The 27530-nt window shown below is 53.3% G+C and overlaps 1 protein-coding gene across 4 annotated transcripts; it reads right to left on the minus strand.

Annotated features, from left to right (window-relative positions):
* Positions 1–391: 391 nt before the first annotated feature.
* TTLL12 (tubulin tyrosine ligase like 12) lies at positions 392–26752 on the minus strand. Of its 4 annotated transcripts, none has more exons than XM_001369838.4 (14): positions 26368–26752; positions 23526–23701; positions 20781–20979; positions 18874–19033; positions 10123–10256; positions 6992–7068; positions 4931–5047; positions 4546–4740; positions 4268–4379; positions 3625–3776; positions 3463–3544; positions 2871–2939; positions 2237–2381; positions 392–1529 (listed from the first exon to the last, which is right to left on the minus strand). In XM_001369838.4, exons 1-14 carry the CDS (start codon positions 26491–26493, stop codon positions 1378–1380), a joined length of 1896 nt encoding a protein of 631 aa, XP_001369875.1. In that variant the 5' UTR covers positions 26494–26752; the 3' UTR covers positions 392–1377. The 4 variants fall into 4 exon arrangements, with proteins under 4 accessions (XP_001369875.1, XP_007502853.1, XP_056653468.1 ...); XM_007502791.3 differs by lacking the exon at positions 26368–26752 and adding an exon at positions 26148–26290; XM_056797490.1 differs by lacking the exon at positions 26368–26752 and adding an exon at positions 25588–26083.
* Positions 26753–27530: the final 778 nt, after the last annotated feature.

Genomic DNA, 27530 nt, shown 5'->3' on the forward strand with positions numbered 1-27530 from the left:
CTCCCCTGGCCTAGTAAGCCGCCCCTCTGCCAGTTCTCCTTCCGTTTCCAGGTCTCCCTTGGTCTGAGGCTCTTCTAGAGCCAGGCCGGGCCCCCCTGAGCCCCCTCCCCACAACTGTGGGTCACTGAGGCCGCCTGCGCCCTGTGCATGGTGCCCCCTGGCTAGCACACTCTCTCCCTGCACACAAGCCTCGGCCCTGGGTGTGCTTCTTTGTGCAAGAGCGGGGGGTGGGGGTGGGGCCTCATCCTGTGCCTGCTGGGCACCTAATGGCTGGTGTGGGGAGGGGGAGGGGGCATCCTGGGTCTGCCTGCTGTCCTGGTACCCCAGAGGATGGGGCCCTGGGCCGGGCTGCCATCTGCACTCAGAGGCCCCATGAAACAGCAAGGATGGCTCAACCAGGAAGCAGCATTTTATTGTGAGGAGGAAATCGTGGCCAAGAAGGGCTCTCCCAGAGGAGGAGAGCAGGAGGGGCCCAATACATTCAATGATCGTTTTTCTCCCAGAAAACCTAAGCAGTGGGAGGAAGGTGACTTCATTCAGCAGGGAGCGAGCTGCCCAACGGGCAGGGCAGGAAGGGGGGAGAGCAGATCACTTCCCTTCTGCTGGGGGCCAACTGAGGCCGCCCTGCTCGCTCCCAGCTCCAGGGCCTTCTGCCACACCCCGTGGGAGCGCGGCTAGAAAAGGAGACTTGCGAAGCCTTCTACAAACAAGTGACTTTAAAAAGTAGTTATGGTTCGGGAGACAGAGAACCCGAGGGGTGCCGGGCGCAGGCGGGCCCGATGCCGGCCCGCTCTGGAGCTTCGGTTCGGTCTTCTCATCTGTAAAACGGGTCTACGAGCACCACCCGGAGCCCAACAGCTGTGGGACGTGCGGGGCGGCCCAGGGGGCCAGAAGCACACGCAGACCCAGGGCCGCCCAGCAAAAGGTTCTTTGGCAAAAACAGTCCTTTACGCGGGGACTGAAACACGGTGGTGGCACAGCCTGCTGGTGACGGCTTCCTGCTGCCAAGTGAGTGGGCCCGACGGACAGTCGGGAGGGACATGGTCGCCCGAAGCCCCCTCTGTGGTGGTGGTGGCTGCCCCAGGATAGACAGACGCAGACAGACATGCGGAGTAAGAGGCGTCCGTTTGGATGCTGCAAGGCCCCCGAGCCTCACATCCCTCACAGATGTCCCCCTTGAGGGGGTGCCGGCAGGACGGCCTTCAGCATCAGAGTGAACACGAAGGGGAGAGCGACAGAGACAGAGGGACAGACGGACAGGCACAGAGCGCTCCAGGCCGGGCAGAGCGGAGGCAGCCAGCGGCCTCTCGGTGGGGCTCTCTTCTCTGCCGAGGACGACGCTTGGCAGAGCAGCAGCTGGGGGAGGGGAAAGGGCCCCTAGACGAGGCCAGTCACGTGACAATTCTTTGTCTCGTCCAGGAACAAGGTGCTGAAGACGTCGTTGAAGAAGCTCGGGTGGTACTTGCAGGCCCGCTCGCAGTCGGGATTGAAGTTCACCTCCAGGATCTGGGGCTGCATGACCTTCTTGCCTGGGGTTAGGTACAAGTGGGTGACCCCGAGGCCCCGCTTTACCTGACGGCCCCCCCACTGACGCCGCTGGGCCTCGGGGGTCGCTGCCATTTCAGGATGGACGTCCTGCCCGCACCTCCATCCCAACCTGACACCCTCCTCTCTCCCCGACGTCCCCATTTCTGTCCAGGGCCGCGTCTGCCCACTTTCCTCAAGGCCAGACGCTTTCCCCACGTCCGCCCCCTTCCCCGCTAAGGGCCCCGACACGGCAGGTGCCCACTACAGGCTCAGTAGGCGTCTGATGGGAGGAAAAGAGGCTCCGGAGAGCTCGGCCCTCCCAGAGGTGCCCCCCGAGGCTGGCGTCAATGCGGAGGCCAAAGCGATTCCTGTCCTTCCCCTCCTGGATCCTGACCCGGCTCCCCTGCCCGCTGGCCCTCCACGAGCCCCATCCAAGGGCCAGCCTCTCAGGCAAGCCTCTCCCCGGCCCCTCAGCCCTGCTTCTGGCTAGACTGGCAGGAGCCCCCCGCCCGAGGTTGGGACCCACATTTAGCTGTCTAACCCTGGGCGAGTGGCTGCCCGCATGCCCTTCGCCCTCTAGCCCCCAACAGACTCCCAAGTGTCAGAGCCTCTACTGAGATGATGCCAGCCTGGCACGGGGCAAAGGCCCAGGGCTGAGAGAGGGCATGAACTGCCCGGGGAGGGGGAGCAGGAGGGGCTTCTCTCTTACTGTGAGGAGGAGGAAGGTGGTCCCACTTCAGCATGAGGTCGATGGCATACACGGCTCTTGACGCCGGGTAGTCGCAGATGCCCAGGGGTGCGGGCTTGGCAGTGGCCGCCTGGAACAGCTCGGTGAATGCTTTGAAGATCTCGATCTGAGAAGGGAAGGCGGGCACAAGAGCTCAAGGATGGGGGGGCCTGGGCACCCTGGAATTGGGGCCATGAAAGGCCCAGTGAGGGGCTTTGAGGCTGGCAGGTTACTGCCTCAGGGGCTGGGAACCTGCTGCTTTTATTCCTGGGGGGACCAGGATGCTCTCTCCCAAGCCTCTTGGGAGAGGCTCCTTCTGTTCCCTGTCCCGCCCCCCACTCACTGAGTGGGCTGCCGCGAGGACCAAAGGGCGGGATGTCTGGGCCACAGACGGCGGGCACGGAGCCCCACAAGGCACCCACGGCTTCCGGTTCCCGAGGACTATGCGGACGCTTCCGTGCCAAGCACCGCGTCACATACCGAAGTCACCCAGCTGGCACCAGCTGTGTACTGGCCAATCCCTTAATCCCTCCCGGAGCCTCCGTTTGTGCGCCACTGAATGGGCCGAGGTCCCAGGGTGCCCGCCTGCCCCCGCCAGCGATCCAGGCTCACCCACCTGCACGCTATCCCACGGGTATTCTGGGTACTGCTTCTCGAACAGCGGGATGAACTCATTGTAGTGAACCTAGAACAGAGCGCCCCTGTGAGGCCTCCCCTGCCCCATCCTCGAGGGCCCGGCCAGGCTGGACGCTCAGGGAGGGCCGCTGCTGCCGGCACTGGCGCCTGCCACGCCGCTCCGCCTCGTGTCGCGGCCCCGCACACTCTCACCCTCACCTGCTCACCCAGGACTTTAGCGGCTGCCCCTGACTCCGTTTCCTGCCGGCTCCCTCCCATCCGTGCTGGAGGAACACATGTTCCTTGTACGCTCAGCGCCCACCAGTCAAGTCTTGCTTCTCTGGCTGCATTCCCAGGCCCCCGAGGCCTGCCCTGCCCTGGACTGCGAGGCCCTCTGTGGGTTCAGGCTATCCTGTGCCTTGACCCGAATCCCAAGTCTGACTGGGCCCCCGAGACGCTCCCCCCCCCCCCCCAGGCCTCACACGGCTGTGGCGATGGCTGGGAGGGACCGCCAGAGGGGAACCCTCACGGGCCGGCGGCCTTCTCTTCCATGCTAACCCCGAACTGGCGTCTAAGCCCGGCGGCCCTCTCACCTGCTTCAGAGGCACGTCCGGGTCATAGTTCATCACCGTGAAGTGCTTTTCATAGTCATCCAAGTCATTGAGCGCAAAGGGCCTGGGGCAGACACAGAAGGTCGGGGCGGTCAGCCAGTGCCCCGCCGGCCTCCCGGCCTCCCCCCGAGGCCCCCTGATTACCGGTTGGAGAATCGCAGCCAGAACACGTTGTAGATGTAGAGCCTCAGGGGCGTGACGGAGCGCAGCAGCACGATGTAGCGGATGTCAAACTTGACCATGCCCACGTCCTCTCGGTGGAACAAGACGGGGCTCTCTATGTACTTGGAGACCACCTGGGTGCGGGGACACAACGGGCAGCGCGCTGAGCCCCGGCCCGGCAGGCTCGCTAAGGAGAGCCGTGCCGTGCCCCCGGCCTCCCCCAGGGCAGCGCCGGCAAAGACAAGGATCGCCGTAGGAAGAGGGCTCACGGGAGGGACCCCCCCGAACCTCAGTTTCTCCTCCCATCTAGAGCAAACACGGATGTCTGCTCGGGTACCCGGCTGGCAGACCCCCTGGGAAGCTCCCCACGGTCACAGGAGCCATCTCTACCAAAGGGCACTGGGTGGGAGGCCAGCGAGGGGTCACGAGGGACATCTGCGCCTCTCGGGGCAGAGCCCGCGTTCCTTCCCCTCTCCATGGGGGCTGCGGAGGGACTTGGAGTGCCACGCGCTCGGGTGTGTAGGCCTCCAAACCCAACCGGAGCCAGGACGGGGAGCCTGGAGGCCGAACGTCCAGCGACGGCCAAGAATCGTGTGGGGCCGGAAGAGCGCCCCCCGCGCCTGACCTTCGGGGAGCTCTCGCGCAGCCGGATGATATTGTGGAGACTGTGGGTGACGTGTGTGTCCAGGCTTCGAGCCAAGTTCCAGGGTTTGCATATCCAGTGGTTATCTTCTCCCCTGTGAAAAAGCGGCCTCGCTTAGAGGGCCCGCACGCCCGGCCTCCTCCCAAGGAGGCCCAATTCCGGACGCTGCCTCCCAGGCGAGCCGTTAGCGCCCGGCAGAGCCTCCCAAGGCCGACATTGGGGGCACGAAGCCCTGCGGCCCACCCCGAGCCACGACTCACCTTCTTTCTCGCTGCTGGAAGTAGCTGATGAACTGGGGCAGCTCGGTCCGGAGGTTGAAAGTCCTGGGCAGCCACCGAGGCCCTTCCGGCCCCCCCGCCCGCCTGGAGATGGAGGCGAGGCAGTCCTTCACCGTCAGGAGGTTCTCACAAGGGAACTGGTTCAGCATCACGCGAGGCCTTTCCTGGCTCAACTTCCTGCAACGAGGACAACAACTCGCTGGCCGAGTCCCCAGCGTTTCGCAGCCCCCTTCCCACTCCCGTCTTAGGGAGGAAGGCGAGGCTCGCCCGGGGGGCGATGTGGAGAGGGCGTGAGCGCTTACAGAGCCCCCGGCCAAGGCAGAAGCCGGTCCGGCTCCAGAGACCGGCGGGGGGCCACGGGTCGTACCGGTAGTCTTTGAAGTGGGAGAAGTTGTAGAGGATGTCGGCCTCGGCCTCTACGGTGGTGAACTGAAACCGCGGATGGCTGAGGTTGTTGAGCACTTGCTGGAGGTCCGTGTAAACCCTGGGAGGAAACAGAAGGGGGAGCACGTGGGGCTCTGAGCCGGCTCAAGAGCAGCCTTGGACCCGCCTCAGCGCTCCGGCCCGGGCCGCAGGCCCCGCTGCCAGGCTGGGCTTCTCTGAATGCGGCCCCAGGACTGACTGTGATCGGGGCGGCCGGAGCCAACACAGGCCCGAGGCCGCCCTCCCGCCAGGGCCTGGCCCGTCCAGAGGAGGGAGGGAGGCCGGGCGAGGGCGAGGCCATCCCTCCGATCCCCGGCCTCATCCCCGGTTCTTCTCCATGACTTTCTCAGAGGTGCCTTCTGCCTCACCTCGCCTACCTGCAGTGACGGGGGCCACCCCTGGGCTTTCCAATAGCCCCAAGCCTTCAGGAGAGGCCCCTGTCCTGACCCGGACCTAGTGGGGGACCTCCCGGGGCCACGAGTCTCTCTTCCCACAAAGCGCCCCTCCAGGATGTCGGGGGGCAGTGCGCCTCGCTCCGTCTTCTCGTGCCCATTTCTCGTAACGGGCCTCTCCGGCAAGCTGGCCTCTGATTATGCTTCTAAGAAACCTGCAGTCGGACCCCCAAACCCCGAGCGGGGCACGTGCCGCCGGGCTGCGAGTCAAGGGAGCTCCGTCCTGTGAGAGCCCAGGTCTCTCCCGAGGGCGTCCCAGCGAGACGGAGATGGCGGGAGCATGGAGGGGCGGCCACGGACACCGAGCGCCTGGCGGCATCGGGGTGCCACGGAGCCTCGAATGCGGGTTTCTCTGCCCCACGTTCTGACCTCACAACTGGGCCCGCTGGGTGGAGTCTTCTTGTCCGCAGGACGCCCGACGTGAAGGCTGCCCCGTGCTGGAGCGCGCTGCCCGCCCTCTGCCCGGACCGGGCTCACGTCTGCGCAGCTTCACAACCAACCTGTCCCCACGTGGCCCAGAGAGCGAGGGCAGACGCTGGGCACACAGGCGCCCTGGCCCGCACCTCCCCCCAGCTGCCCTGGGCTCCTTCCAGCTTGCCTCAGGGACCGAGGAAAGCCTCTGGACAGGGCCTTGCGGCAGGCAAGCCGTGGGCGTGGTCCCTCACAAGCCCATTGGCCAGGCAGAACAGCAACAAAACGATCCCTTTCTTGCATCAACTCTAGGGGAAGAGCAGCCAAGGCCAGGCGATGGGCTGAGCTGCCCCGGTCACCCAGCGAGAAGTATTTGAGGCCAGACTGGAAGCCGGGTCTTCCCAACCCCAGGCCTGTTGCTCTCTCCCCGCAATGCAGAGTAAGATGCCCCGCAGGAGGTGCTCCCACCAAGACAGAACCAGAATCCTCGCAGGCCCTCCCCGGAGGAGGCCCCCTCAGAGCGGGACGTCTTGCCTTTCTGTCTCCCTAGCACTTGGCCCTGCACTGGCGTGTCTCGGAGAGAAGCCCCGTCTGGGGGAGTTTCTCCAGGCTAAGTTGGAACGAGGCCCCCACGGAGGGGGCGGCATTAGATCCAGGGCCGCCTCGTTCTCCTTTAACAGGGTCAGGCGACGCCGATGCCCAGGATGCCGTGCGACTGAATGAATCCGCCATAAAGCCCGAAATGAAGAGGCCGAATTTCAGGAGAAGAATGGTCTCAAGAGCAGGGAGGGGGCCCCTCTCCAGGGGCCAGCAACAGCGGAAATACTGGCAGAATTCAGCCCCCCCACGGTGGCTGCTTGTCATCCGGGGTCGGGGAACCCTCTGTTAATTCTTTTTCAACATAACCGGCTCCTTTGGGAGTCCCGAACAAACACATCGTAAGGGAAACCCTCCTGGCTGGCTCCAGACCGTTCCTTCTCCGGCTGCCCCGTCTGCAACGTCCCTGGAAATGAAGCGCTGCTCCCCCCTCAGAATGCCAGACTGGAGGGGGACGACGCGATGACGAAAAGGCTCTTTCCATGTCAGGAAAAAACGAGGGGGGGGGGTGCTTTCTTGGGTGATTTGAGGAAGAAATGGCCTACCTGAATATGTGATCTTTGGGGTAAGCTGGTGGCCTTATCCTTACGGGAAGCTGCTCCTTGTTCTCCTCTAAAATGGCCTGGGAGGAAACAGAATACGCACAGAGAAGATGAACAAGGGACCCTTTTAACATTCGGTCAAGTTTCTACAGCTCTCAAAGCCAGAGCTCTGCGTTTCTGTAGTCTAAAAACCCTTGGACCACAACACACGACATTCAAGCCCTTTATGGCACCAATCCACCGTCTTGGGGCAGCTGAGCCGAGTGAGAGCCGGGGCTGGAGGGGGGCGGGAGGGGGGCTTCGGGGTCCAAGCCTGGCCTCGGCAAATCACCTGAGCCCCGTGCTCGCCGCCTTAGAACTGACACTGAAGCAGCAGGTGAGCGGCCTTAATGGAAAAGACAAAAAGAAACGGCTCCCTCCTCCACCCGCCAGTGCTTTCAAACTAAGAAGCTACTTGAAGTGCAGGGCTTCGTTCGCTCAGATCCTGCCAAGCTCTGGCAAACTGGGAATATACGTTTTATTGGCGTGGGGGACTTGTTCTGCATAGAAAAGCAGGCAGCACGAAGGGGAAGGCCCAGAGAAGAGACGCCGAGAGGGAGAACTCGAATGAAGAAGCCTCTCAGACCCTGGGCTTCCATTTAGATATGCTCTCTAGTGTTTGGCAGCTAGGCGGCACAGGAGGACCTACGGTCAAATGTGAGCTCAGACACGGACTAGCTGTGTGACCTTGGGCAAGTCACTTCAACTTTGTTGGCCTCAGTTTCCTCATCTGTAAAACGAGCTGGAGAAGGAAACGGCAAACCACTCTAGTGTCTCCACCAAGAAAACCCCAAAGGAGGCCGTGCCCCCAAACGACTAAATAACCACACATGCCGAAAGGCCCTTCTTGCGTCAGCGTTCTCACGCCTGACCCTCAGTGGCTAGGAGGTGTCTCCCTACCTCCCAGCACGTGCTGGCCCAGGCCTCAATGTAAGCCCGAGGTCAGTTGGCGAATGGGGCAGGCGGCTTCTCTTGGAGGCAGCCCCGTACTTGGGTCAGAGGCCCCAGGTGACCTCCACACGCTTCTCTTCCCTTCCCTGTAGGAGGTGGGGTAAGTCACTGGAGCTCTTGGGCCTCGGCCTCCTCTTCTCTCTCCCATCCGCTTGTGTCCTGCTCCTGGCAACAGTGTCTGCAGCCAGTGGGCAACCCTGCTTTCAGCTGGCTCTTCAATCCATCGGTCTTTGCTCTTCCTCCAGCCCTCCCCCAACCCCCAACTGAATTTTCTTCTCCATGATGGTCTTTCCCGGATCTGAAGATGGCTGTCCACTGGGTCCTCCTCTTCTGGAGGGAGAAGGCTGGTGCCGGGCTCCAGGGGGGGTCGTCGCCGTTTCCTCCCTCAACTATGCCGACGGGGTGAAATGCCACTTACTCCGCCTTCGCCTGCACGGACACGCTCTTTTCCCAGCCGTATCTTCCATCTTAGAATCGATATGGTGTCCTGGGATGGAGGCAGCAGAGCAGGGAGGGCTGGGCAACGGGGGCTAAGTGCCAGGGTCACATGACTGGGACGCACTGACATCTCCTGGTTGGACGACAGCATCCCTGACCTCACTGGACTCGAACTCCAAAACACCCAGCAGGGACACCCGTGAGCTCTCAGGAGAGCCTGGAGCTCTGCGCTGGGGCTCAGAAGTCGGGAGGTGGCCTGGTGCCCCTCTGCCTCTCTGAATAGGGTTCCCAGCTCAGGACCCTCTGTGAGATGGCCTGATGGTGGCCTTTGGGAAAGGGCCAGCTATCTCGACACAATGAGGGGGCTGGGAGATCCGGGGGCCAGAACCTCAGAACAGCGTTAGACATGGAAACCACCCAAGCTCGCCATGTGCGGCCCTTTCCAGGACGAGGAGGGTAAAGGACCTGCAGACCTCGCGTCTGCTGTAACATCCACCAAGTCAGACGCCACAGCGCCCACGGACAAAACGAGCCCGAGAGCGTGGCAGAGCTCCCCCCACGGAGGGGTCTGTGGCCCCAAGTTAGGGGTCACCCGTGTTACTTTACTGCAGAACGAGCCGGGATCGGTTCTATCAAGGCCCCACACTCGGGGACGGGGTGGGACCAGGGACGAGGGGCCTCGCTGCCAGGCCAGGGCTCTTTGCAATGGATTCTGGGCTTTTCCAAGAAGCAATGCTCCAGGCTGACGGAAGGTCTCTCTCATGTCACACAGCCCAGACGCTAACGAGAACAAGCACGTGGATACAGGAGGAAAGAGCTCCTTACCCACGAAACGATTCCAATGCCACAGGCTTGCCAGGAAGGAAGCCCTCTCTAAAGGGCTGTGTGCTCTTTGCCTGGCTGGATGGGCATCAGTCTTCTGACCGATCTTCACATTTCATGGTTCTTGATGGGACAGAACACTAGATTCAGGGGTAGAATGGACCCAAGTTCGAATCCTGCTGAGGTGACACTATTTAGGTGACCTCAGAAGAGGTCAGCCTTTTCTCTTGGTGAGGAGGGAGCTGCACTAGATTGGGGTTAATCTGAGGCCTGCGAACTTTAAAATATTCTGATAATAGAATCTTGATAGAACTAGTTTCCTTTCTAATCTAATTTGACGCATTAAAAAACATTATTCCAACAGGGGTCCATAGGCTTCCCCAAAGGGCCCAGAACATTAAAAAAGGTGATGCACCCCTTGGCATCGATCATGGCTCAGGCTCTTTCCAACTCAAGATCCTATGGCCTCATGATGGAGATAGCCCAAGGACACAAGGAGTTTACTGGGGTCCCTCCTGAATGGCACCCCAACAGCATTTATCGTTTTTTAAACTTGCAAAGCACCCTATAGCTACTATTTCATGGAAGCCACATGAGAATCCTGGGAGGCAGACACTACTGATATTCCCATTGTACAGGTGAGCAAACCGAAGCTCAGTGTGGCCTGGCTGACTCCAAGGCCCGTGTTGTTCTCACTATTCTGGCGGGGCACCTCTGCCCCATTCACTGGCAAGGCTAAGGCGAGAGGGCCGGGAGTGTGCGAGAGGCAAAGGGGCGCTACACAGAATGCCCCCAGAAGGCCTGGGGAGGCCGAGGGGGGCCTGGCTGAATCCAGCCTTGTCTCCCACAGTCCCGTTCTGCTCCTGGGGCTGCCACCACCCTACCTGGTAGTGTTCCTCTGACGGCTCGGGGGTGGAGGAGCTGATGTCTAGCACGTCTGCAGGAACCCAGGGCAGCAACACACATTTCCGGATTAGCTGGTCCATTTCCCCGTAGGCAAAGTCCCGGGTCACCTCCTCTGTGACAAGGTACATGGGTTAGTGGGTGGCAGGGGGGAGAGGGGACCCAAGGAGAGCAAGCTCCTCTCTCGTCAACCATCATCTCCCCTGCACCCCGTAATAATAACCAACTTGGGGGAAAGCTGTCCCTTCCCGCCCCTCCTGTAAACTGAGGTCTTTGGGGAAAATGGCATAGATGGTTTCCTTCATAACAAATGCATTTAAAAACACAATTCTAGAAGATGGCAGCTTAGCAAGCAGCAAAAGTTCAGACCTCGTGGAAGACCCTCCCTTACCGATAGACTGAATGCTCCTGGGGCACCGAAATTCAAGCTGAACAACAGGACAGAAGCGGGGAACCCTCCTTCTGGACTCAAATCAAAAGGTACGCCCCCCAAAAGCCGGAATCTGAGAATACTCAGGGCTAAGGGGAAGGCAGAGGGAAGGTCCCAGGACCCCTCCCCCACAACCCAGAGGGCTGAGCCCCCAGCAGCAGCGGGAACCTCTGAGCGGGCAAAGGTGCTGGTTTGCAGGGTCTACCTTGGGAGCAGCGGGGCGCCGGGCTCGGAGCATCCAGCTTGGACAGCGGGGAGGAAGCCAGGGAGAGACAGGGCCATGGCTGGGTCCCTCCATCAGGCTCCAGTCTCACCATTGCCTCATCCAGACCAATCCAGTTGAACCTAATCCCATCAGAACTCCTCAGAGTTTAGGGAGGCGGGCAAAGGCACTTGGGGACAGCGGAGAAGCAGCTGGAGAGAACTGGAGAGAGCCTGGGCGGCCCAGCCTTCCAGGAGTCTTCAGAGCCTCAGAGCTTCATACCACATACAGCCCAACCCACTTGAACTCAATCCAATCAAAAGCCTCCAGAGGACAGGGAAGCTAACATTTCTCCCCTAGAGACTGTACCAAGAGATCTGACAAAGCTCCAAGAGGGGAGACTGACAGCCCCCAAACCAAAACAAAATGAGAAGAACAAGAGCACAGCCAAATACAGGGAGCAAAGAAGGGGTAAACTCGAGCAAACAACAGAAAAAGAAGGAAATTACAATAGACAGCTTCTGCACAGGTAATGAGCAAAGAGCGAATGAAACAGAGGGGAGGACCCAGCAAAGGAAAAATCAGAAGTCCCAGCGAATTGGATACAGGCTTTGGAAGAACTCAAAATGCAATTCAAAACACAATTAAGAGAGGCTGAAGACAATTGGGAAAAGAACTTAAAAACTAAGATAAGTCATCTAGAAACAGAAAATAGTGTCTTGAAAGCCAAAATCAACCAGCTGGAAAATGAGGCAAAGGAGATGAAAGATGAGGCAAAGCAGATGAAAGATGAGGTGAAGAAGATGAAAGATGACCTCCAAAGAAAATCCAACCAAAAGGAAAAGGACGACCAAAAAACTAAGGATGAAATCCTGTCTTTAAGAACCAGAATACAACAACTTGAATCGAGCGACCTCACAAGGCAGCAGGACACTATAAAACAAAACCAAAAGAATGAAAAAATTGAGGAAAATATGAAGCATCTCATTCACAAAACAGAGGATTTAGAAAATCGTTCAAGGAGAGACAATTTAAGAATTATTGGCCTACCAGAAGACCATGACAAAAGAACAAGCCTGGACATTATATTACAGGAAATTATTAAAGAAAACTGCCCCAAAATCCTTGAACAAGAGGGAAAAGTGGAGATTGATAGAATCCACAGATCACCTCCTGTACTTAATCCCCAACTGACAGCACCCAGGAATGTTATAGCCAAATTCAAGAACTATCAGACCAAAGAAAAGATATTACAAGCTGCCAAGAAGAAGTCATTCAGATACCAAGGAACCACAGTGAGGATAACTCAGGATCTGGCTGCATCCACACTGAAAAAAAAAGAAAGGCATGGAATACGATATTCCGGAAAGCAAGGGAACTACAACCAAGAATCAACTACCCAGCTAAACTGACTATATTCTTACAGGGGAAAGTATGGTCATTCAACAAAACAGAAGAATTTCAAGAATTCGTAAAGAAAAGACCAGACCTGAACAGAAAATTTGATGTCCAAGCACAGAACTCAAGAGAATCAACAAAAGGTAATTAAAGAAGAGGGAAAAAAAGAAAAACAAAAAAATTTTTAAGAGACTCAATAAGTTAAAATGATATGTATCCCTATAAGAAAAGAGGTCATTGGTAACTCTTAAAAACTGTTGTTATTAGCTGGGAAGCAAAAAGAAGTATACTTAGAGGGAACAGCAACAAACTGTATAGGATGAAAGGACAAGACATAAATAGGTATATAGATATATGCATGCAAAAATACATACGCATGAGTATGCATATATATATATAACTAGAGCTTAAAAAATAGGTTAATATTAAAAGAAATGGGAAAAGAAACAAATGGGGGTAAATTTATATGTCATAAAGAAGCTCATGGTGGGAGGGGGGAGAACATCAATACACTGGAAGGGTAAAGAGGTCAGAGACAGGAAATACTCAACTTTTACGTACTTTGAAAGTGCCTCAAAGAGGGAAAAACAATCCAATCCATTGGGGGCAGAGAATAGATTTGCACCCTATAGGGGAGTAGAAGGGTAACAAACGGTCTGGTGGGGAGGGAAGCAGTACAAGAGAGGGAGGGAGCGGGGGGGGGTTAATTTTAGAAAGACTACAGGGAAAATAAGGGGGGGGGGATAAATAGGGGGGTAGAAAGGGAAGTAAAATAAGGGTGGGAACAAGGGGGACTGTTCAAAAGCAAACATTGGTATAGAAGGAAATAGTGAAAGAAGAAAAGGCAGGTAAAGGAGCAGAAATCAAAATGCTGGGAAATACACAGCTAGTAATCATAACTCTGAAAGTGAATGGAATGAACTCACCCATAAAATGCAAGCAAATAGCAGAGTGGATTAGAGTCCAAAACCCTACCATATGTTGTCTACAAGAAACACATATGAGAAAGGTAGATACACATAGGGTAAAAGTAAGAGGGTGGAGCCAAATCTATTGGGCATCAACTGACAAAAAGAAGGCAGGAGTCGCAATCATGATATCCAACAAAGCCAAAGTAAAAATAAATCTAGTTAAAAAAGATAGGGAAGGTAATTACATCCTGATAAAAGGCAGTATAGACAGTGAGGAAATATCTGTACTCAACATGTATGCACCAAATGGCATAGCATCCAAATTTCTAAAGGAGAAACTAGAGGAACTCAAGGACAAAATAGATAGAAAAACTATACTAGTGGGACATCTGAACCTTCCTCTATCTGAACTAGATAAATCAAACCAAAATAAGAAAGAGGTAAGAGAAGTGAATGAAATCTTAGAAAAATTAGAGTTAGTAGACATGTGGAGAAAAATAAATAGGGACAAAAAGGAATATACCTTCTTTTCTGCAGCACATGGTACATTTACAAAAATTGACCATGTATTAGGGCATAAAAACATTGCAAACAAGTGCAAAAGAGCAGAAATAATAAATGCAACTTTCTCAGATCACAATGCAATGAAAATAATAATTAGTAAGGGAACATGGAGAGGTAAATCGAAAATTAATTGGAAATTAAACAATACGATTCTCCAAAACCAGTTAAAGAACAAATCATAGAAACAATTAATAACTTCATTGAAGAAAATGATAATGATGAGACATCCTTTCAAAACCTATGGGATGCAGCCAAAGCAGTACTCAGGGGGAAATTTATATCCTTGAGTTCATATATTAACAAATTAAGAAGGGCAGAGGTCAATGAATTGGGCATGCAAATTAAAAAATTAGAAAGTGAACAAATTAAAAATCAGATGAAGACTAGAGATCCTAAAACTCAAAGGAGAAATTAATAAAATTGAAAGTCAAAGAACTATTGATTTAATAAATAAGACTAGAAGCTGGTACTTTGAAAAAACAAATAAAATAGACAAAGTACTAGTCAGTCTAATTAAAAAAAGGAAAGAAATAAACCAAATTGACAGTATCCAAGATGAAAAAGGAGACCTCACCTCTAATGAAGAGGAAATTAAGGCAATCATTAAAAACTACTATGCCCAATTATATGGCAATCTAGGTGATATGGATAAATACTTACAAAAATATAAATTGCCTAGACTAAAAGAGGAAGAAATACATTACCTTAACAACCCCATTTCAGAAAAAGAAATTGAACAAGCCATCAGAGAACTCCCTAAGAAAAAATCCCCAGGTCCAGATGGATCCACAAATGAATTCTATCAAACATTCAAAGAACAACTAATCCCAATATTAAACAGACTATTTGACAAAATAGGCCAAGAAGGAGTTCTACCAAATTCATTCTACAACACAAACATGGTACTGATCCCAAAGCCAGGCAGGTCAAAAACAGAGAAAGAAAACTATAGACCAATCTCCCTAATGAATATAGACGCAAAAATCCTAAATAGGATACTAGCAAAAAGACTCCAGCAAGTCATCACAAGGGTCACCCACTATGACCAGGCAGGATTCATACCAGGAATGCAAGGATGGTTCAATATTAGGAAAACCATCCACATAATTGACCATATTAACAAGCAAACTGACAAAAATCACACGATTATCTCAATAGATGCAGAAAAAGCCTTTGATAAAATACAACACCCATTCCTATTAAAAACACTAGAAAGCATAGGAATAGAAGGGCCATTCCTAAAAATAATAAACAGTATATATCTAAAACCATCAGCAAACACCATCTGCAATGGGAATAAACTAGAAGCCTTTCCAATAAGATCAGGAGTAAAACAAGGATGCCCATTATCACCTCTATTATTTAACATTGTACTAGAAACACTAGCAGTAGCAATTACAGAAGAAAGAAATTGAAGGTATTAAAATTGGCAATGAGGAGACCAAGCTATCACTCTTTGCAGATGATATGATGGTTTACTTAAAGAACCCTAGAGAATCAACCAAAAAGTTACTCGAAATAATCAACAACTTTAGCAAAGTTGCAGGATACAAAATAAACCCACATAAGTCATCAGCATTTTCTATATATCTCTAACCCATTTCAGCAGCAAGAAGTAGAGAGCGAAATACCATTCAAAATCACCCTAGACAATATAAAATACTTAGGAATCTATCTGCCGAGACAAACAGGAACTATATGAACACAACTACAAAACACTTTCCACACAGCTAAAACTAGATCTAAACAATTGGAAAAACATTGATTGCTCATTGGTGGGACGAGCTAACATAATAAATGACAATCCTACCCAAATTAATTTACTTATTTAGTGCCATACCCATTGAACTACCAAAAAAAACCTTCTTTACTGAATTAAAAAAAACCATAACTAAGTTCATTTGGAAGAACAAAAGATCAAGGATATCCAGGGAAATCATGAAAAAAAATGCAAAGGAAGGAGGACTTGCAGTCCCAGATCTCAAACTATACTATAAAGCAGTAGTTATCAAAACAATATAGTACTGGTTGAGAGAGAAAGGAGGATGAGTGGAATAGACTTGGGGCCAGTAACCTCAGCAAAACAGTCTATGATAAACCCAAAGATCCCAGGTTCTGGGACAAAAATCCACTATTCGATAAAAACTGCTGGGAAAATTGGAAGACAGTGTGGGAGAGATTAGGTTTGGATCAACACCTCACACTCTACACCAAGATAAATTCAGAATGGGTGAATGACTTGGAACATAAAGAAGGAAACTATAAGTAAATCAGGTGAACACAGAATAGTATACATGTCAGACATTTGGGAAGGGAAAGACTTTAAAACCAAGCAAGACTTAGAAAGAGTCACAAAATGTAAAATAAATAATTTCGACTACATCAAATTAAAAAGTTTTTGTACAAACAAAACCAATGTAACTAAAATCAGAAGGATAGCAACAAATTGGGAAAGAATCTTCATAACAACCTCTGACAAAGGTTTAATTACTCAAATTTACAAAGAGCTAAATCAATTGTACAAAAAATTCTCCAATTCTCCAATTGATAAATGGGCAAGGGACATGAATAGGCAGTTTTCAGATAAAGAAATCAAAACTATTAATAAGCACATCAAAAAGTGTTCTAAATCTCTTATAATCAGAAAGATGCAAATCAAAACAACTCTGAGGTATCACCTCACACCTAGCAGATTGGCTAACATGACAGCAAAGGAAAGTAATGAATGCTGGAGGGAATGCGGCAAAGTAGGGACACTAATTCATTGCTGGTGGAGTTGTGAATTAATCCAACCATTCTGGAAGGCAATTTGGAACTATGCCTAAAGGGCTCTAAAAGACTGTCTGTCCTTTGACCCAGCCATAGCACTGCTGGGTTTGTACCCCAAAGAGATAAGGAAAAAGACTTGTACAAGAATATTCATAGCTGCACTCTTTGTGGTGGCCAAAAATTGGAAAATGAGGGGCTGCCCTTCAATTGGAGAATGGCTGAACACATTGTGGTATATGTTGGTGATGGAATACTATTGTGCTAAAAGGAATAATAAAGTGGAGGAATTCCATGGAGAATGGAACAACCTCCAGGAAGTGATGCAGAGCGAAAGGAGCAGAACCAGGAGAACACTGTACACAGAGACTGATACACTGTGGCACAATTGAAGGTATTAGTGGCAATACAATGTCCCTGAACAATCTGCAGGGATCTAGGAGAAAAACACTATCCACAAGCAGAAGATAAACTGTGGGAGTAAAAATACCGATGAAAAACAACTGCTTGGCTACAGGGGTGGAGGGGATATGACTGAGGAGAGACTCTAAATGAACACTCTTAATGCAAATACCAACAACATGGAAATGGGTTTGAATCAAGAACACATGTGATACCCAGTGGAATTGCGCAGTCGGCTGTGGGAGAGGTGGTGGAAGGAAAGAAAAGAAAATGATCTTTGTTTCCAATGAATAATGTTTGGAAATGACCAAAAAAAACAACAACACACAATTCTAGGAAGGTTCCCCCCCAAAGGGGCCAGGAAATGAGAGAGAGAGAGAGCTCCTGAGGAAGTACCCCCATAAACCCCCCCAACTTCCCAGTGCCTCAACCTCCTGAAGTCTTTTACTCTGCCTGAGTCACACTCAAGTGATGGCCACACACTGGTGCTTACCATTCCCCTCAAGACTCCATTCTCCTCATTAGAAATCCTGGGGGCAGCTAGATGGCTCAGTGGATAGAGCCAAACCTGGAGATGGGAGGTCCTGGGTTCAAATGTGGCACAAGACACACCCTATCTGGGTGACTGGGCAGATCACTTAATCCCTGTTGCCTAGCCCTTACTGCTCTTCTGCCTTGGAAACACTGATTCTAGGATGGAAGGTAAGGGCTTGGAAAAAATGAAACAAAGAAATCCTGGCATTCCCTTCTCTGACCAGAATTTCCCATCAGGCCCCGGCCCTAGTTTTTACACTCAGTGAGACCACTGTATCTTCTCCTGCCAATATCCCTACTCAGCTCCACTGCCTTCCTCGCCAAGCCCAATCCAACAGCGAGCCGTGTCACTTCTGCCTCGTCCTTTGCTCCTGCATCCTTGGTCCTCTGACCACTCTTCCCCCAATGAACTTCAGTTCTGGTTCACTCCTACCACTGGCTCCTTCTTCTGCCATTCTTCTTCTTTCAAAATGCCTTAATCCTGTCTTCCATTCTCTTATCTTCTCCCCTGGTCTCTGACAACAGAGGGGTAACCTTTTCCCTCGCCAGGCCCCCTAAGATGCCCTCAGCCTATCATGCCACCTCAGTTTTCCCCCCCGAGATGTCCAGATTGCTGAAGCTGATGGACTTCTCTCAGTCTTCAGCCTTCCTGACCTGTGGGCCAATCCCCTTCCTTTTCTAGACACTTTCTCTCGCCCAGGTGTTCATGCCATTTGCCCCTTGCCTGCTCCCAGCTCTGTGCCGGCTCATTTCCCTCTTGGTAACTCACCAGTTCCCAAAGTCTGACTATCCATCACCTTAGTTCAGGTGAGTCTCCGGACTATACAAGGAGCTAGAATCTCTCTCTTTGGCTCTAGTCCTGTACCAAGCAAGGCCCTTTTAGGCATTATCGAAGCTCGACCAAACGAATTTCTTTCCCTAGACACACTGTTCCTCTTTTCTGAATTTTCCTATTTCTGCCTGGAAAACGTGCCTCCTACTCCTCCCTAGGCTCATCACCTCAGGACCATCCTGGACCGCGCTCTGAGCCCACACGTCCACAAGTGCAGCTGGCCAACTCTCCCTCTGTCCTCCTCATTCCTATGGCGGCCCCTCGGTTTTGAGGCCTCCTCCCCGATGGCCTTGCCTCAGGCCTCTCATTGCTCTTTTCCCCAATCATAGCATGGTTCCCTACTGCTCCTGGCTGCCAGGCTTTTCAAGCCTTCCACAGCTTGGCACCCCCGCCCCCCCAGTGACCCAAATGGGTCAGCTGTTCTCTCTTCCTCACACATGACTGCCCATCTCTAGGCCTCAGCACATCTTTATGCTTGCTTCAGATGCACTTCAGACACCTTGTTCTGTATGAGGCCTTGTGATCCCCATCAAAGTATTTAACTCTTCTGTACACTGTTGTGTGTGCTTGTCTGTCCCCGTTAGAAGGAAGCTGCCTGGGAAGAGGGATAGTTTCCTTTTTCGATGTGTATCCTCAGCGTCTGGCACACAGTGTTGGTTGAGGGCTGACCCGAGTAAGGAAAAGCGGACTCACCACCTGTTTCAAGGTCTCTCAGGGGCCACAGAAGCGTGTAAGCGATCTGCTGAGGCATATAAAATAAGGGAGCCGCTGCAAAGCTTGGGTTATCCGCGTGCTGAATTCTAGATCCAAATTCGTCCATGATGTACCACACCGGAACCTTTTCCTCCGCAGTCTGTTTGGACAGAGAGAATATAAAAGGCACATTATAAGGGCTCATGCTTCTAAATGGCACTCGTCTAGCTTACTCTCACGGCGAGGGGCACCAACAACTCTTGTCACTAAGCGCGCCTGACATTATTTCAAGACCCTCATTGCACTGCGGGGTCTGGACCTCACCTCTCTTTAACTAGCCTAAACCTGGAATTCAATCCCAAAGTTATCCTGGCCAAAACAAATCCCAGCACTCTGCCAGTGTGCTAGCCTGGCCCAGGGTCCACCAGGGTACGCCCCTTGCAGGCCCAGACTCCAAAACCTGGAGGCACCTCCTCTATGTGATGAGGCCTTAAGAAAAACCCACTGACATGTTTTCATTAACAAACTGCTTCATAATAGTGGGTTGAATGTTAGCCCTGCTGCTGGTTCCAGCCGTGTGACCTTTGACAAGTCTCTTTAGCCCTCGGGCTCCGGGCAAGTTCCTAAGCCTGTCAGCTTCCGAGAAGGAGCCGCCCTCACTGGAGAAATGCGAGGTGGCAGCTAGGAATCCCCTCTGCCCATTAAGAAGGGGTTTTGTGCCCCCTCTCCAGCTCCTGCGGATGCTCAAGCGCCGCCCAAAGGGGTCCCAGAGCTGACAGCACCCGAAGCCGGATTCAAACCCTGCTCTGGACCGCGAGTGATGTTCAGGCTGCAGTTGAGGGACAGAAGCAAGATGGCGCCCACCGGGAAGGTTGCTGAAGCATCCCATCCCACTCCAAGAGCTTTTCACAATCACAACCAAATGGTCTGTTATTGGTGTGCCGTGCCGGTGCCCACTTCCGGGAGCAAAACCTGCCCTAGGCAGGGGGACGAGGCTGCAAGAACGACCCCAGCCGGGCAGTTTGTTGCGGCTAGAACGGAGGGCACACACGCCACTGTTGTTATCACAGATCAGAAGCAGCCTTGGGAAAGAGCGTGGAGGGAGGGGACAGGACAGGATCCTCACGCCCAGACCAAGCCCGCTTCTGTTCCTTTTCTGACGGGGCCACGGACAGTCCAGGACAAGGGCTCCACATCAGAAGCCAAGCCAAGCCCAGAAGGCAGAGGGCAGAGGCGGCTCCTGAAGGAGATGCACTTGGAATAAAGGCCTCCCATCAAAATGGAAGGGTTTCCAGGAGAGGCCTGGCGAGAAGGGAGGAGAGGCTCAGCTCCAGAAGCGGCCATAGTGAATGGTGAACAAGCATCAGCTAAGGTGTGGGTAGATGTGTAATCGGTCAGGTGGGGAAGGAGGCATTCAGGCGGAACCTCATCTCCTCTGATCAGTGTCTAGACACTGAGTGAACCCAGGCTGATGGCTACTATAGAGACCTACGGGAATTGCCAGACCCCCAATTTGTCCAACAATGGCTTGGCTCAACTGGGGGAGTAGAGAGGGCCTGAGTGTGTGTGTGTGAGAGAGAGAGACAGAGAGACAGAGAGACAGAGAGACAGAGACAGACAGAGAGAGACAGAGACAGAGAGGGAGAGAGAGACAGAGACAGAGAGGGAGAGAGAGAGGGGAGAGAGAGAGGGGAGGGGAGAGGGGGAGAGAGAGAGAGAGAGTGAGAGAGAGAGAGGGGAGGGGAGAGAGAGAGAGAGAGAGAGACAGAAAGACAAAGAGAGACAGACAGACAAAGACAGAGAGATGGGGGGGTAGCTGCTTTATGGACAGGGAAAAGGCACAAGTATTCATCCTTATGGTCCACCATACCTAGAACAAAGAGCATCTCACTCTCCGTCTATCTTACCCCTTGGGAGAGCTGGTAAGTCTGGTTGTACTTCCACATTTCTTCCAAAACAAGCTCCACTGAGCCCTCATCTGGAATTTCCCCATGAAATTCAATCCCCATCAAGTTGGCCATCCGATGCAGCAGCCCTGGAACCTGCAGCAGCTGCTGGCGGGCATGCTCTAGGCGGTAAGTCCAGGCGTGGTCAATGAGAAATATGCTTCAAAATAAACAAACAAAACCTGTGTCAGGCCGCAGGGCAGTCATGCAGAACCCAAGTGGCTCACAATTGAGCTCCCAAGACTGACCATCACTTCGCCCTGAGGGACACTGAATATGGAAAAGGCTTTGGGAGATGAGATGAAGATGGAATGGGGAAGGGCAAAGGAAAAGCCAAGGCCAAGCACCCCAGGTGGGGCGTAGGGGACCATCCATGCCCCATATCAGCCTGAGGGGCTGGTGACTGCCCCGTCATTCACCTAGAACTGAGAGGGAGCAGAGCCCTCTTCTGAATCACCACAAACCACAGAAGGGTGATGCTAAGGAGGGCTCACCCAGGAGCAGGGCAAGGCCTCGAAGAAGGGCACTGGGGGCCCTTTGCAGGGGAAGCTGTCCTAGGGGCAGTGCCATCTTCCACTCTGTGGGCAAGGCAGGTGGGGTACAAGGAAGAATTTCCCATCATCTTGCTGTGGTCTCCTTTGATCCTGAGCTGCCCTTTCTTCCTTCCAGTTTTACTCATCTTCATCCCTCCTCTCCCCCTCAAGGCATTCATTCACTTGTCTGCTCACTCATGGTGCCGGCCCCAAGAGCAGAAGGGCTACTTCCTACTGCCTTTCCTCACGGGGCTCCTCCAAGACTCTACTTGCCCCTCTGGGCCCTTCTCTAAACTCCCTCATTCACTCTGGCTTCCCCAGCCACAACTGCCAAGCTGGAAGCACACCCACTGCTTATCTCTCCAAGCGCCACTGGCCATCTGTCGGCTGAGATCTGGGGCTGTTACAAGTCCAAGACTCTTCCTCTTCCTGCAGTAAATCTCTGCACCGTCCTCCAAACTCCCTCTTCCTGCCAAGACTTTCACCATAAGCCCAGGGACTGGTTTAGAGAATTCCCAAGCGAGGGAACTCTGTCTATTGGCAAAGTTGGGGGTGCAGAGAGATCACAGGATTACCTAATCATAGAACCAATGTGCCAGAGGCAAGACAGATAGCCAGGCCTCAAAGGCTTCTGGGCCAGCTCTCTGCTAGGACACAGTAGGTGCTTGCTGGCTGACGGCCACACTGGTATGTCTGCAAAGGACTGTATTTGGCTGCTCTTGCCCTAAAAGAAGGCAGGTCACCAAAGCCAAGGTGAAAGGCTCTGGAAAGATTGCTTTCTATTTCCAGGGTGGAAACAATCTCTTCCCAGTCATCTCCCATTGGCTCCCACTGATTTTTTAAAATTAAGGTATTAAGGGGGCAGCTGTGTAGCTTAGTGGATGGAGAGCCAGGCCTAGAGATGGGAGGTCCCGGGTTCAAATCTGGCCTCAGACACTTCCCAGCTGTGTGACCCTGGGCAAGTCACTTGACCCCCATTGCCTAGCCCTTACCACTCTTCTGCCTTGGAGCCAATACATGGTATTGACTCCAAGATGGAAGGTAAGGGCTTAAAAAAAAAAAATTAAGGTATTAAGTTTGTCTTCCCTCATTCCTCATCCTTAATTAACAGGAAGCTGATATAACTTCAAAATGCGACAGTCTAAAAGTGACATTCATTGAGAAAGAAATAGCACTCTCAAAACTTTTATAAGAAAACAAACTCCCCCAAGCCAACCTTGCCTTCCCCCTCTGCTAGCCAGACAACCACCTACAGAATAATAATACCAAAGAAAGACAAAGCTTTCTGAGATACGGTCACAGGAACTCCCCCCTCAGAACGCCTTCAAGTTCCTCACTACCTACCCAGACAAGGGGGTATTACTCAGCCTGGCAGTCAAGACCGTATCTCAATCCTTGGCCTTTTATGTTTTCTCTGAACTGTGAATGGAGGAGCTGCTGGAAGGCAAATATTTGAGTTTCGTTTCTGGAGGACAGAGGCTGCAGAATCAGGTAGGGGAGGAAAGGAGGAACTCTAGTCTTAGTAAAGAAAGAAAATGGCAGAGCTCACAAAATTGCCTGTCAGAGCTTTTCTCCAATCTCTCCAGAAAAGGAAATGCCACAAGTGATGTTTCTGTCAAACTTTAGTCAAGGCGTTTCCTCAAGTTAATAATGATCATCATTAATACACGACTGTGCCATAAGTAAGGGAGCTGCTCATTACCACGCAATCTAAATATCCTTTCAGACATGTGAAATCTGGTTTTTAAGACGTTCCATGAACTAGTTTTCCCCATCTTCTCCAAACTAAAGAACCTTACTGCCAGAAACAATCCCCAACTTCAAATTCTTGCATCTGCACCCTTCACCTAGCCATGCCCAAAAAACGTCTTCTGGATTCAGGTCAATGATGATCTTCATCTTGATAGTATTCCCAAGGCACCCAACAGAATCTTTCATCATCTCCTTTCTTGACAATTCCAGCATGAGCTGTATGCTGTTAACACCTGACAGAGACACCACTAGACAAATGAAGTTTAAAAGGACACCAACGAAATATGGTTTCATTTAGACCCCTCCCCCCAACCGGTTAAGGGTCACCAGTAGAAAATGTCCCCAACCAATGGGGTGGTACCAGTTTAGGGGACACGCCTATTCTCCAGTGTCCAGCTTTAAGGAAGAAGTGGAAACCTACCTATTCGGATCGTTTGCTTGCAGCCCGTTTTCATTGGTCACAATAACTTTGTAACAGAGTTCGTTTCCTGGATTGGGTTTCTTTTTCAATTCTTCTTGCACTTCTTCATCACCTTCTTCATCTTCCTCAACTTCCTCTACTTGCATGATTCCAAACATCTCGCCAGCGTCGAATATCTGAGATCAGAAGTACCAGTCAGTCAAGAGTACGAGTCAAAGGACAGTAGACCAGACGGTCTCCCCTACATGAGAGAGGATCAAAGACGATCAGAGTTTGAAGGCAGCACGGAGGGAGATGGTTTATTCCAACCGTCTCACCGTACAGAAAACCGGGGTCCCGAGCAGGTTATGTCACACAGACACCACACTGGAGAGCTGGATTTCAACGCGAGTCAGTTAAACTCAAACAAGTCCGGAACAACCAGAATGACTGATTTTTACAGCCTAACCTTTCTACCAGGCTCCCAGGCACCCTTTCTGCCTGCTCTGGGAGAGCAGGGACGCTGGCCTCCCTCAGAGAGGACGCTATATCCCTAGCTATCATGCAAGTGGAGGAAGCAGGAGAAGATGCGGAAGAAATCCAAGCCCAGGAAACAACCTGCTATCAAGTCTTATCAGGGTACACCAAGCCTGCCCTGCCCTCCGTCATTCAGGAGCCCTTTCCCAGGCCCTTGGTGCCTTCTGGCTGAGTGCATTCCTATCTGAGCCGGCCTCCTTTAGTTTATGCAGTGGTTAGTATGTTGTCTCTCCCATTGGACTGTGAGAAAATATCCCCCCACCCCCCACTGGCCGTGGCTATCTCCAGCCTTTAGCACACAGTAGGTACTTTATAAATGCAGCTCAGCCAAGACCATTTTGTCAAGGACCTGGATAAGACCATCCCAGGAGTCCTCACCAAAGAGGCCGCAGCCCTCCCCAAGTACCTTAAGTTCTGGGGCTTATCAAACACCAGACCGCAGCTTTGTGCTCCTTCTGGTTTCTCCTATCTGGCTCATTCCTCTGATTTGCATGTCTCTAACCGCGTTTTATCATCTAGTTGAAGGTCCAGAAGCCGGGCCTTTGCCTGCTTCCCTTCCAAAGCAGCACCTTATCTATCTCCCTGCGTCTGAGCCAGAGAGCCCTTCCAATGTCTGAAGACCAGAATCATGTCCCCCCTCTTCCCTTCCCAGGGGAGGTCACCGGACGCTGCCCAGGGCTCCAAGGCTTCCCATTTCGGACCTCCGTGCACTCTGCCTCGAGCTTCAATAAGACAAGTCACTGCCTGAGCCAGGCCACAGATTCTGATTGTTGGGGAGGGACTCTCTCCAGGGCTCTGGATCTCCCCAGCCTGGCCTACCAGCTGCCCGACCTTCTGCAAGTTGGCAGAGGCTTCCCGCCCATCACCACATCCTGGCATGGATAAGCCTGGGAGGCAGCTGGTCCGGACTTTAGCCAGGTTCAGGGGCCAACCAGTCAAGCAGAGCAGGAGGTGGGATTCGAATCCAGCTCCCTCCCGAATCTTCCTGCAAGTCCAAGGGGCCAAGAATAGCTGCTCAAGAGGAACAAGGTCTTATTTGTAAATGTGGATGGAGTGAGTCACCAGTGCAATTACTGTAATTAATCCTCTTAGACACCTTTGCAGAGAGGCTTTTAGAAGGAATCTGGCTGCATCCCAGGGCCCTAAACCAGCTCTCTGCCGCGGAAGCCCACCAGAAAAGGAGGAACGGAAGGCTGTGCAGTTTGTACCGGAGGGTCGGGGAGCCCGTTAGGGCCAGGCCACCCTCTCGCCCCTAAAGCTTGGAGGAGGTCGGGACCTGGCCCGCCCCAGCCTCGGCTTCTTCCTGGGTGCCCGCTGCCTCACTTGAAGGGTAGCCCAGCCAGTTTAGAGGGTAGAATCAGGGACACCCAGAAGCATCAATCCCGCTTCCACACAAGTCAATGGGGGGGGGGGGTCCGGCTTCCGTAGGACTTGGTAACCCCGGCTCCCCCAGACCTCATCGGTCCCCTTGCTCCCACCATAAGGCGGGGGTTTGGGGGGGCAACCGCGGTCCCCTGTCAGTTTCTATAAGAGAAGGCAGACGCACCCGGGAGAGCCCACAGAGCCTGTTGGGCAGCCAAGAGAGGCCGCCCTGCCTTGCCTGAACGTGCCTCTGCCCCACCTTCCGTCTAAACAGCTGCGGGCACGTCCTCTCCCGCGGTCCTCCCGAAGGCCTGGTGAGGCAGGGGATACCCGGGAGCTCAGGAAGGGGTGCCATTAAAGGGCCCGCGGACCCCAATTCTCCCCGAGGAGCTCCGCCTCCTTTTCCGGGGGCCGGATTTTACCCCAAAGCCGCCGGCCCAGGCCCTAACGTGGACCCCAAGGGGTCGCTTAGCTCCCAGCAAATGGAGACCGGGGAGGAAGCCACTTGTTCGAGGGCAGGAAGAACTGAAATGACCAACCGGGGTGGGGTGTCTCCGGCCCCACGCAGGGGCTAATGCTGGGGCAGCGGTCCTGGCCCCGGCCGGTCCCCCACCAGCAGCACGTGGGGTCCGGGGCGGGACCTTGCAGGCCCTCAGGCCGCACTACCCCAGGCTTCCCTAGAACCCAGGACCAGGCTCAGGGGCTCTCCTAGGGCTGCTCCCAGCAACGGAACTGATGCCCCACCTCGGACTTCCAGGGAAACCCCAGTCCGTCGCCCCCAACCTTCCAACCTTCCTCTCTCATCCCGAGGGAACCCTAATTGGGGGAGGGCCGGGAGTAGGCCCGCCGCACACAGCGGACGCCTACTAAGCGTGCGTGCACTGGGGACCCGCCCTCCACCGCGGGGGTCCTCGGCTCCTCCCCCGGCTCGCCCGCCCCTCCCCCAAAGGCCCCGCGCCCCCACCTCGCGGTGTAGCTTGTGTAGGAGGCGGCCCCAGTAGCGTTCAGGGACGGCGGAGGCTCGCAGCGCCGGCCCGTGCAGTGCCACGAACGCCTGGTAGTCCTCGCCGCCCTCGCAGCCGCCCGCCATCGCCGCCGCCGCCTGAGGAGCGCCTCCGCCTTCGCGTGAAGCCGTCGCTCCCTCCACGCCCGTTCCTGAAGCCTCGGGCTCCCTCTTCGTCCCGCCCCCTTCACCGCCACCACCACTTCACAGCGAGGCAGCCCCGCCCCTTCCGCGGCCCCGCCTCTCCGTCCCAGCGCTTCCTTCTGGGCTGCTTGGTCCCACCGCGTTCTGGACGTTTCCAGCGCCCGCGCGGCTTTCCTTCCGGCGTCTCCCAGCTGTCCAAACGACGCCCCGCCCCCGGGAGGCCCCGCCCCGCCCCGCCCCCTTTCTCGACTTCTCGGGGAGCTCGCTCCATGCCTCTTGAGCCTTCTCGGCAGGGTCCCCAATCTTGGGTGGGGCCCGCATTTAGCGGGAGCTCACAGAACCCGGATTCCCCCGACCCCGCCCGACGGAAGAGGAAACTGAGTCCACCCCCTCCTGAGGCAGCCCAGTCTTTCGTGCATTCATGCATTCATTCCCTCAACAAACACTTATCGGGCACCTACTACATACCAGGTTCTGAGCTAAGTTCTAGAGGTACAAAGAATGACAATCCTCCCCAGCATACGTGCACTCGCTCCTTTCAACAAGCTTTTATTGTGGGCCAGTCACTGTATTGGGCTGGGAACCCAAAAGCAAAAGTGAAACAGCTCCTTTCCTGAAGGAGCTTCTGTTCTAATGGAGAAACATTTATGAAGCCCCTGTGCCCCTGGGATGCAAACAGCTGGTGCCAATTAGATGCACGAAGGGGAGAGGGCAGAAGAATCCTGTGCATGAAGGACAAATGCAAGGACCGTGAGGGTCAGAAGAGAGGAGCAGCTTTTGGAGGGAGAGGCAATGAATTCCATCTTGGACCCTGTGTGGGAAGATTGCACGTTCTTCCCCAGTATACATTGATTAGTATTAGTAATCAGAGATTGGCGACTTCCTATGGAAATCAGTGAAAGTTTGGTGCCATTCAGAGGGGAGATACCAATCCCTCCTTATGAAGAGGAGAGAAATCCCCCTCCCCAGGCAGTGTCATG

This window comes from Monodelphis domestica, chromosome 5 (genome assembly GCF_027887165.1).
Source record: "Monodelphis domestica isolate mMonDom1 chromosome 5, mMonDom1.pri, whole genome shotgun sequence".
Lineage (NCBI taxonomy): Eukaryota > Metazoa > Chordata > Mammalia > Didelphimorphia > Didelphidae > Monodelphis > Monodelphis domestica.

What these genes read in the sequence shown, in the direction of transcription:
- TTLL12 (XM_056797490.1), bottom strand. Translation starts at nt 25,758, where the DNA reads ATGGCACCCCTTCCTGAGCTCCCGGGTATCCCCTGCCTCACCAGGCCT. An exon ending in CTTACCAGCTCTCCCAAGGG is followed by an intron (nt 19,034 to 20,780) that starts GTAAGATAGACG and finishes CTGTCCAAACAG; the next exon opens with ACTGCGGAGGAAAAGGTTCC. An exon ending in TTCCAGCAGCGAGAAAGAAG is followed by an intron (nt 4,380 to 4,545) that starts GTGAGTCGTGGC and finishes GCTTTTTCACAG; the next exon opens with GGGAGAAGATAACCACTGGA.